The sequence below is a fragment of the Onychostoma macrolepis genome, chromosome 09 (genome assembly GCF_012432095.1).
Source record: "Onychostoma macrolepis isolate SWU-2019 chromosome 09, ASM1243209v1, whole genome shotgun sequence".
Taxonomy (NCBI): domain Eukaryota; kingdom Metazoa; phylum Chordata; class Actinopteri; order Cypriniformes; family Cyprinidae; genus Onychostoma; species Onychostoma macrolepis.
This window is the reverse complement of record NC_081163.1, coordinates 4,220,183-4,230,660: the sequence shown is the minus strand read 5'-3', so window position 1 is coordinate 4,230,660 and position 10,478 is coordinate 4,220,183. Positions and strand designations below refer to the sequence as shown.

The window sequence follows — 10,478 nt, the reverse complement described above, 5'->3', positions numbered from 1 at the left end:
AACAGAAGCTAAGTAATTCGCTCACGATTCGTTCTTCTGAGTCGAATCTTTTTAATGCACTGATTCACTAAATCAATAATGCGTTCGCAAATCGAACTAAATCAATTCACGAGTCAGTGCAGTTTCCGAATCAAAAAATCAACTGCTGAGTGATCTGATAGTAAAGGCTTTTTCCATTTAAGAAAATTTGACTGGGGCATAAGTTTGTTTAGGCCTACGAATTTGTATGACTGTTTTGTCTCATTGACTCATAAACCAATGCGCTACAACATTGTTAAACAAAACATGCATGGATGTGAAATATTAAAATCAATTTCATTTTATGTAAATGAATTTTGTTTGAATTGTTTTGAATTTTTGTTTGTGTGAGCCGAATCGGATCTAAAACATACTGGAATTGGAACACATGGAGTTACAATAATAAACCACTTAAAACATTATTATTATTATTATTAACGTTCTTATTTTATTATTATGCATTTATAACCAGAAATTGAGTAAATGTGCTTTCATATGGTTTCACTGAAACTCTGGTGACGACGAGATTAGCGTAAATGAGCCATTTAGAATGAACTGTTCGAAAGAACCGATTCCGGGAAATGAGTCGAACTGCACATAGTTCATTACCGAAGTCAAATTAAACGCGGTTTAGAAGTCTAATACAGAAATACAACTTCGCGTGAGCTGAATGGACTATTTTTATCATGTGGCATCATCTCTTCCACCGCAGATTCAAGAATCAATCACTGGAAAAGTGGATTTGCAGGGCGTCAACCAGGGTTAGGACACTTGACATGTCTCTCAAAAAAACCCACGGCGCGAAAATAAAAACAAGCAGAGGATGATCGCTTGGATAAATTGTTTTCAAGATTATAGGCGTTTCAACATTGCACTAATCAAATGCATTAGAAGTATTATAAAATCCTCTACGTTAAATTAAAGCACAAAACCTGTGGCGTAGTCTAGATCAGTGCTGACATTTATAAATGGATGTCGGAAAACCAAACAAATCAATCAGTGTACATATAATAACTTTTTTCTTTTGCATCTGATGCTGTTATCACAACAATGACTTACTATATGTAATACAGAAGAAGAAAAGTAAGCTATCACAGCCAACTAAACTACTTATATGAATCACTGAATAAAATAGGAGTTGAGAATGTGCTTGTTACATTGTATACCGTCAACTGAATGTGAAAATAATCTAAAAACGAAGCATGCTAATGACTTCTGCTACTGTATAATCACAATCAAAGCTCAAACTAGCTCAGATTTCATTTTTAAATCCTGGATAAACATAACTCTTTTATGCATCAGATATTGTATTATTATTTGCATTCAATTATAACCTGGAGCATTTTTTTTTTTATTGACCGTAAATTTTAATAGCTTTCATCTGCACTTTATGATCCACTCACCATCTTCCAGCAAAAATCAGGGAATTTCTGCCAACATGAAGGGAAAAATTAATCCTCAGCGTCCAGGAGCAAAACTTGATGCAGTGATCCAAGGAGGAGGAAAACAGACGGTGTGGGCAGTTTACCTAAGTAAGTAAACTCCAAGGGATTTTCGGCGAGAAAAAAAATCGCAGAAGACTGTGATCAAAAAGAGCGAAGTGCCTGAGATCTCAGAGATGAGCGCTTCCGGTTATTCATTAGACCCAGAGCGAAATCACCAATCCTACTATGCCTGAGGCTGAGCTCATGAATATTAAGTACGCCGTCCCAACGTTGCCTCGTCCACCTTCACTTGGCTACGCCTTGCCTCATGAATATGAATTAAGTTGTGCTGACGTCACTTCGTAACCGTCCAATGGAGAACGTTCGCTCATGAATGTTAAAAACTTGACCTTCGCAGTAGTAGGAGTCCTAAATTTTCAGAACTTGACGGAAACTGACGCCAGAAAGATTACGCGCGACGGCACACACCCAGAGGTGAAGATGATTTCACACGTTTTTACTTTGATTTAATTCTGTATGCATTTTTTTCCCGTCATAATGGTGTTTTGTTTGCCCCACCCCTTGTCTTTAAATACCCACATTTTGACACAAACAAAACAAATTTAAAAAATAAAAGATTGTATGTTGTCTTTAATTTCTCTCTCTATATAGCCTACTGTTAGATTTTAGATGACAGTGTATTGTTAAAAAGACTTGAGGTAAAAAGGCAAATTCAAAGACAGTTTTGTCACTTTATCTTATGTTTTCTTTAATAAAACATCAGTACTGTAAAATATCAACACGGTTACCCTGATATAGAAATTAAATGACATTTATCTTTCTATGAAGCACCATTTAGTTTAAATCTTACATGAATTCACTTTAAATTTACCTTGCAAAAGGTACCTTTTAATAGACTTTACTTACTACAGACTTTTTGAAGTGAGTTCATAAAAAATAGCTGAACAAAGCACTTCGCTTCAGACGAGGACAGCGAAGCCTGATGGCGCCACCTAGTGGATTAAATCACATAAGCAGTGCTTGGGTTCCCAGGTGAGAAAAAAAAAGTACATAATGCACCTAAAGTGCTCTATTTTCACGCACTAATTTTGTACTGAAAAGTATTCTTTAGTACTTCTTAAGATAAACTTAAGATCATCTAAGTATTTCAAAAAATCTCTGTATTTAAAATTTCAAAAGTGGTTTAGTTACCACTTGAACCCATTTTTCATACATTTTATCTACAACTGGTAACTAAATACATTTTTAAGTACAGAGATAGTATGTTAAAAGCACATTTTAGTTCATATTCATGGTGTCCCGAAATAGCACAGTTGAGTACACTTAGATGATCTTAAGTTTGTCTTAAGAAGTACTAAAGAATCATTTTTTAGTATATTAAGTACAAAATTAGTGCGTGAAAATAGAGCATTTTAAGTACATTGTGGAAGTGCACTTTTTTCACCTGGGTTTCATTATATCTAGACAAATTTTACATGTAACGAAAGAAAGAAAGAAAGAAAGAAAGAAAGAAAGAAAGAAAGAAAGAAAAACAGTGTTTTGAAAAAGTCCACAATTGATATTTATCTTCAGGAATTATTTCAACTTCAAGCATTTAAGCAGAAACATGTTTAACATATTTGAGAAATATAAATTCAGTTGAGGGTGTCTAAACTTTTGACGTGTACTGTTTATTTACATTTCATAATTATGTAAGACAACATAAAACCGTTTATTTACATTTCGTAAGATATATAATTAACAAATATTGTCCAATTACCTGCCTAATTGAACTATTTAAATTCTTAAAATACTAATAACTGATAGCAATGCAGATGGTAAAAAAAAAAAACAAGGTCAAAAGTTAAGATAATCAAAATGGGCCTATCCATGAACCATGACTGCTAAAATAATGTCATGAACTTTAATGACAAAATATATAATATTTCAAAATAACTCAATACACATAACTGATGTATATCTACTGTATCTAAATTGTGCATTGTTATATGTTTTCTCACGCAGGAAGATTGTGGACACTTGCTCAAGGATCATCCAGATGTCACTGAATCGGGTGGTTGCTCAGCAGCACTCAACAATCTGCAGGACACACAGAGTTGTCCAGTAAAAGCACTGTGTTTGTGTGAACTACAGAACATGTGGCATATGGCTATGTTTGCATCCCTGTTTGTGTCTTTATAGACCTATTGTTCATCATGAACATCTATCTATCTATCTATCTATCTATCTATCTATCTATCTATCTATCTATCTATCTATCTATCTATCTATCTATCTATCTATCTATCTATCTATCTATCTATCTATCTATCTATCTATCTATCCCATGTGCATTTCTTTAGTTGCATTTGAATTGAGTTCAGTTACTTTCCACTATTTCCCAATAAAGTAAGACTGTTGAGCAAATGTTCGTCCAGCAGCTATAATACGGTTTAACAGGCTTTGTGTGTCAAACACAGACTAAGCTCTTCATGTAGAAACCGCTTTTCAAACGGCTTGCAGCCGATGCTCAAATGCAGCAGTAAGGGGTGTGTTTTTATTCTGTGGGTGGACTGAATGAATCAGGTGGAGCACTTTTACTGCTGCTCGAGTCCATGGGGAACATCCATCTAGTGCAGCAGGACTTCTCAGAAGGGCTGTTTTTAATGGAGAACCACAGAAGAGAAAAAAGCGGCACAGTTCAACAGGTGTGTTTGCATGTTTATTGATCATTCATGAGTAATCGATATATTGAGATATATTGAACATGCTGGTGATGTGAGTTTCTGTCTTTATAGATGGACGGTGACAGGGATTGTTTGTTGTCTTCACATAAGGACATGGACAAAAGTGGAACTAGTTCAATATCCTCGGCCTCATTTAATTTCATCAATTCCATTATAGGATCTGGAATTATAGGTAATGTTTTGTTGTTATTGCTTCTAAAAAATAGTATCATTTTAAATTGAGTAAATACATACAGGCAGTACCAGTCAAAAGTTTCGACTCACTGAACAAAATATGTGACCCTGGACCACAAAACCAGTCTTAAGTCGCTGGGGTATATTTGTAGCAATAGCCAAAAATACATTGTATGGGTCAAAATTATCAATTTTTCTTTTACGCCAAAAATCATTAGGATATTAAGTAAAGATGATGTTCCATGAAGATATTTTGTAAATTTCTTACCGTAAATGTATAAAAACTTCATTTTTGATTAGTAATATGCATTGCTAAGATGCATATTACTTCATTTGGACAACTTTAAGGCAATTTTCTCAATATTTTGATTTTTTTTGCACCCTCAGATTCCAGATTTTCAAATATTGTCCTATCATAACAAACCATACATCAATGGAAAGCTTATTTATTCAGCTTTCAGATTATGTATAAAACAAAGTCCTTTACTTATTTTAAATCAAACAGGATAGTTTGCAATAGTCAGTGCAATATCTGTATAGAAAATCAAATCTATGCTTCGAGTCAAAAGCTTGCTTGATGATGTTTGGATGCTATTATGTTCATTAGTTTCTTATTAGTCACATTTGTGCGTACTTTAGTAGGTCAGTAGATGTGAGAACTGGCTTAGATTCCACGCGGTGCAGGATCATATGACTGTAGAACAGCCTCAGTCAGTTCACATGCTTCTGCTGCAGGAAAAAAAAAAGAAAATAATTTTTTCTGGTCCTATGATATATCTTTGGGTCCAGAAAAGGTCAGCAATAAATATTAGATATATGCATTCTTGTCAGTAGCTATTTTTGTGCTCTATCACCTGCCTGACCAGATCTTTTCCCTGTAGGGGAGACTGGGGCTAGTTGTCACATTTGAATCTATTTAAAGTCCTCCACATCTCTGATCTCTTGGTTTCATTCATCAAGGTTTGCCGTATTCCTTAAGTCAGGCCGGCCTTCCAATGGGTCTCCTGCTGCTTATTCTGGTTGCCTTCATCACAGGTATGCACTGCAAATGTGCATGAGCCGTTGACTGCATCTAGATCAAAGTAATGTGTTCAAACACTTGCATGCATTGCAAAGGAAGCCTAGAATAAAGTTTAGGCAATAATTTGTATTCAAATGTAAATACATAGAAAAATGTAGCCTATATTCATATGGACAACTTCGTGATAGTTTTATGGCGCTTTTGTCTCTTTGACAGTAAATATTTCACCATAAATATATCACCATAGATATATTTTGAAATGCTTTCCTCACCATGAAAAAGAGCAGCTCAGATATTCCACCCAATGCTTGCATTTTTGTTCCACAGATGACAAAAAGACATGATGAAAGATCTAAATTACATGATGTTGAGTAAATGATGACCAAAATGTCACTTTTGAGTTAACTATGCCTTTAACATAGTGCTTTCTTTGTAAGCAATGCATGAAGTATTTTACACAATACTGTCTAAGAGCATTTTGTTTTACTTATATGTATATAAGTAAAAATAAGTTTAAAAGAAAAGTGTGTTTAAATGTGGAGAAATGTATTATTTTTTTCTTTGGGCAGATTACTCTATCATCCTGCTGGTCAGAGGAGGGAATCTGTCTGGGACTCACAGTTATCAGTCTCTGGTTCAAAGCACATTTGGCCAGATAGGATATTTGATTGTGTCGGCTCTACAGTTTCTTTACCCATTCATTGGTAATCACAGACATCTACTACCTGTCCTAATGACCTTTTATTGAATAAATATTGTGAGGTGAAGTGAGATTTATCCTTTTTTTGCCTTTATTGTGTCCCATATAGCAATGATCAGCTACAACATTATCACAGGTGATACGCTGACCAAAGTGTTTATGAGAATCCATGGAGGTGAGCTGGTTATTATTATTATGTACTTTTAAAAGAGGTCATAGCATTACTTTTTTTTTTTTTTGTCCCAGAGGTCTGTTAACAAATGCGTATTTACAAAGTGGTTTGCACTAAAAAGTCATAATTTAGTTATTATGACCTTTATTTTTTATTTTATTTTTTTTACTGCTATGCCTTTAAGACTTTTATGTACTGTAAAAGCATATGAAATTGCCTTATGTTTTCCTTATGTTTCTGAACACCACATAAAAAAAATTTATGTTAATAAATGGATTTTAGAACCATTTTTCTGTGTGTGTGAAGTTTTGAGTTCCAAAGGTTACATCATGTTATCATTGTACAATAAACACATGACTTGTCCAAATGAAATTAATTCATTTTGGGTATAGATACCATATTCTTACTTCTGATAAAAGCAGAAATCTGACATTTGTGCTCTTTGTTTTTCCAGTTGGTCCCGGAAACATTCTCACAGAGAGACATTTCGTAATAATGATGTCCACTCTTCTGTTTACACTCCCACTGTCTCTCTATAGAGATATAGCAAAGCTGGGAAAGGTTGAGTATTACCTACTTCTACCAAGTTCCTTTGCTGTTCTCATGTCTGTTTTTTTCTGTGGACAGTTTTTTCATATAACAGTGATGTTGTCTGATTATTCATGTTGTCTAAAAAAATGATGCATGAATAATAAAGTAAACTTACATTCCAGTCTAGTAGGTGTTCATCTTGAAATATTACTATATAAAAGTTATTCATCTTATGTTTACATTTACATTTAGTCATTTAGGAAACGCTTTTATCCAAAGCGACTTACAAATGAGGACAATGGAAGCAAACAAAATCAACAAAACAGCAATGATATGCAAGTGCTATAACAAGTCTCAGTTAGCTTAACGCAGTACACGTAGCAAGGTTTTTTTTGTTTTTTTTAAATTATATACTATAGAAAAGGAATAGAGCAAGCTAGAGTTAGATTCTTAGATTCATTCTTATGTTTACTTCATAAAAAATCAGTAAACATTTCAGTAAAGATTGACCTCAAGATATGTGAAGCACAAGCTGAAGGTAGACGTTTGTACATCTCTAAAAGTCCTTTTACTTACAAAAAAAGTCTAAACTATCAATCAGACAACAGGAGGCATCTAGTAGATTTTGTACAACAGATATTTCAGCAAAGTTTTTATCATGTTGATCATTTAGAGGCCTTAGAAATTTAAGATTTAATTAAAGATGATACAGTGAGCTTTATAGGTTAAAACCAACAGTAATGAACTCTCTCCCTTCCTCTGTTCCAGGTATCTTTATTGTCCATGCTTTTGACTCTTGCCATCCTCATCACGGTGGTCGTGAGAGCAGTGACACTAGGACCACAGATGTATAAAATCTCTCTCTCCGTCTGTGTGCATTCATTCACACCATCCACCATATGCTGATGTTTGCCGACCGCTGCTCAGGATAATGATTTACCCTTTAAACACTCATTTCTGAGAAATGATCTCACTGAGCTTAATTTCTTATTTGACTTTCCATCATATTTTTGGCCTTTGTATAACAAGGCACGTACATAGTGTCACAATGCAGTGAAACAATACACACATATTTTGTGATGTATGATGAAGCAAACCCCTAACCCTTGTGAAACCCAGATTGAATGTTTTATTTTTCACCAAGCTGATAAAAAACAGGCAAAAATCATATAAAATATCATTGAGACTTGGAAATGTGGCTGTCTTGACTCTAAAGACATACTAAAAACAGGGTTTCTGCGCGTCTTAAAAACATAAAAAAATTATTTCCACAAATTAAGGCCTTAACGTCTTAAATTGGAGCAGAAAGTCTTAAATTTATAGGGTCATTTATAAATGTTGCATGCATTGCAAAAAAAACAACAAAAAAAACATCTTTGTCAGTATTTTTATCTTGTATTCCAATACAAATATCTAAATATCCTTAAATCTTAACTTTTTTTTTTGGATAAATTAAGTGAGTTTATGCTTTAAAACAAGAACAAATATCTATCAGTGGAGTATGAAAACTTGTTTTCCCTTCATTGTATTCTCCTTAGACATTTACATTTAGAGAACATATTGAAGTACTGTGTTTCCTTTAATTAATTATCTTAAATTGGTCTTAAAAAGGTCTTAAAATGTCTTAAATTTACCTTCATAAAACTTACAGAAACCCTGTAAAAACACTCAAAACACCCTGGCAGTGGTGTTTGCATGGTCATGCAATAACTAGCTTTATGCATTAATCACATTTTTATTTCACCCACAGACCTGCGTCAGATGATGCATGGGAGTTTGCACGGTGGAATGCAATTCAGGCAGTTGCCGTCATGTCTTTTGGTGAGGTTTTACTTTCAGCGATGAAAAACATATTTCAATTAAAGTACCTTTTTCAATCGAAACTTTGACATGTTTGATGTTTTCCAGCTTTTATCTGCCACCACAACAGCTTCATGATCTACGGGTCGCTGCAGGAGCCCACACTGAGCAGCTGGTCTCTTGTCACTCATGTATCTGTGGGCTCAGCCGTACTGGTCAGTGCTGTCTTTGCTGTTGCAGGTTATGCCACTTTTACTGGTTATACACAAGGTAAAATACTGCCTCGATATCTGCACTTATTACTTTGATAAATCTGTGCCGTAGGGTACCAAAAGGCACTGAAAGAATTGCATGTTTTCCTGTTGTGTTTCTTGTCCAAGGTGATATATTTGAGAACTACTGCAGGAATGATAACTTGGCTACATTCGGTCGATTCTGCTATGGCGTCAGTATAATCACCACCTTTCCTCTGGAGTGCTTTGTAACCCGTGAGGTAAGATAATCGAAGCTTTTATCAGTATATATATTTTTTAAATATTTACATATATATATACTCATTTATATTCTTATATTATATATAAATATATAAACATAACATATTTTTCTTAAATATATACATGCAGGCAACATTTCTCCTTTTCATTCAGTAAAAATTAAAACCAAAATAAAAATAATAGAAATTACTGTATGTAAACTTATATGAACATAAAAGTGTAAAAATGACAAAAAAAAAAAAAAAAACACAACAAAATTACTAAAACTAACAAAAATTTAAATGAACACGGAAAATATAAAAAGGCACATTCAAAATATAAATAAAAACTATAAAGTATCTCAGTGATACTAAAATAACACATCAAAATGTGAAGTAGAACTACATACTAAACAGGCTTGTTCTAGTATTTAATTAACTTTCTTTAAAGTTGGTTGTTTCTTGATGTTGTCTATATTTTGTCCAGGTGATCTCCAATGTGTTTTTTAAAGGAGAGCTCAGTAACACCATGCATGTCATCATTACCTTGGTGATCATATCAGCGGCGACTGTCATATCGCTCTCTTTTGACTGTCTGGGTATTGTACTGGAACTAAATGTGAGTTGTTGATTCATCAACATGAATGAGGCAGCAGTCAGTCACATTCAGAGATGTGTGTAACTGTTGTGTTTCTGTGTCTCTCTCAGGGGGTTTTGAGCGCCGTACCCCTCATGTTCATCTTCCCCGCCGCCTGTTTCCTGAAGCTCTCGGATGACCGCTGGTTTCGCGGTGAAAACCTCATCCCCAGCATCATCCTGGCGGCGGGTGTTTGTGTGATGATTATCGGCTTGATCATGATGGTGCTCTTCCCTCAGGACTGTTCACACGGAGCAGAGATGTTCTACTGCACCGTCTCCAACACCTCTGTTCCCAGCACCACTTCACCGAACAGCGGGCTGCAGTTTATTAACGCCACACAGAATGTCAGCATTTTCTGACTGATATTAACTTTTTCATTTTCACTGGAATCTTTTTATATGCTGTTTTCTAGTGATAAATTGTTGAAACAATTGTTGCATTAAAGAAATCACATAAAAACAAGCCTACAATATTTTTTTTTAATTATGTGAGGTACATTCTAGTCCTACATTCTTGCTTATATACTCTCCGATTTTCATTTGAAGACTGTAAAAGTATAAAAGCATAAATGTATATGTCATTTGAACCCATATACATTAGCTTTATGTAAGGAACAGACCCAAATTTAAGTTGTTCAATGATAATCTTTAGCTGAACGTAATGCGCAAGTTTGATTTTGGCCTAAATGGCCAAAATTTCAGTTTTGTACACAAAGCTTCCAAAAAAAAAAAAAAAAAAAATTGGAAAAGCTGCACATCTATGAGTTATGGAGATGTTTA

At 34.3% G+C, this 10,478-nt stretch overlaps 2 protein-coding genes across 6 annotated transcripts in view; one reads left to right on the top strand and one right to left on the bottom strand.

Moving 5' to 3' along the window:
* The window catches only part of scn1laa (sodium channel, voltage-gated, type I-like, alpha), a 52,196-nt gene extending 50,636 nt beyond the window's left edge, over positions 1 to 1,560 (bottom strand). The window contains exon 1 of the mRNA XM_058787543.1: positions 1,422 to 1,560. The gene's annotated coding sequence lies outside the window, so the exon portion shown is untranslated. The remainder of the gene's footprint in view (positions 1 to 1,421) is intronic.
* slc38a11 (solute carrier family 38 member 11) lies at positions 1,431 to 10,133 on the top strand. Of its 5 annotated transcripts, none has more exons than XM_058787556.1 (14): positions 1,431 to 1,550; positions 3,468 to 3,566; positions 4,029 to 4,150; positions 4,241 to 4,361; positions 5,324 to 5,398; positions 5,954 to 6,088; positions 6,194 to 6,259; positions 6,711 to 6,817; positions 7,556 to 7,635; positions 8,538 to 8,608; positions 8,696 to 8,857; positions 8,968 to 9,080; positions 9,547 to 9,678; positions 9,768 to 10,133. In XM_058787556.1, exons 3-14 carry the CDS (start codon positions 4,058 to 4,060, stop codon positions 10,056 to 10,058), a joined length of 1,446 nt encoding a protein of 481 aa, XP_058643539.1. In that variant the 5' UTR covers positions 1,431 to 1,550; positions 3,468 to 3,566; positions 4,029 to 4,057; the 3' UTR covers positions 10,059 to 10,133. The 5 variants fall into 5 exon arrangements, with proteins under 5 accessions (XP_058643539.1, XP_058643536.1, XP_058643541.1 ...); XM_058787558.1 differs by lacking the exon at positions 1,431 to 1,550 and adding an exon at positions 1,849 to 1,937; XM_058787553.1 differs by having other exon boundaries at positions 3,468 to 4,150.
* The last annotated feature ends 345 nt before the right edge of the window (positions 10,134 to 10,478 follow it).

What these genes read in the sequence shown, in the direction of transcription:
- slc38a11 (XM_058787556.1), top strand. Translation starts at nt 4,058, where the DNA reads ATGGGGAACATCCATCTAGTGCAGCAGGACTTCTCAGAAGGGCTGTTT. An exon ending in AAAGCGGCACAGTTCAACAG is followed by an intron (nt 4,151 to 4,240) that starts GTGTGTTTGCAT and finishes CTGTCTTTATAG; the next exon opens with ATGGACGGTGACAGGGATTG. An exon ending in GTGACACTAGGACCACAGAT is followed by an intron (nt 7,636 to 8,537) that starts GTATAAAATCTC and finishes TTTCACCCACAG; the next exon opens with ACCTGCGTCAGATGATGCAT.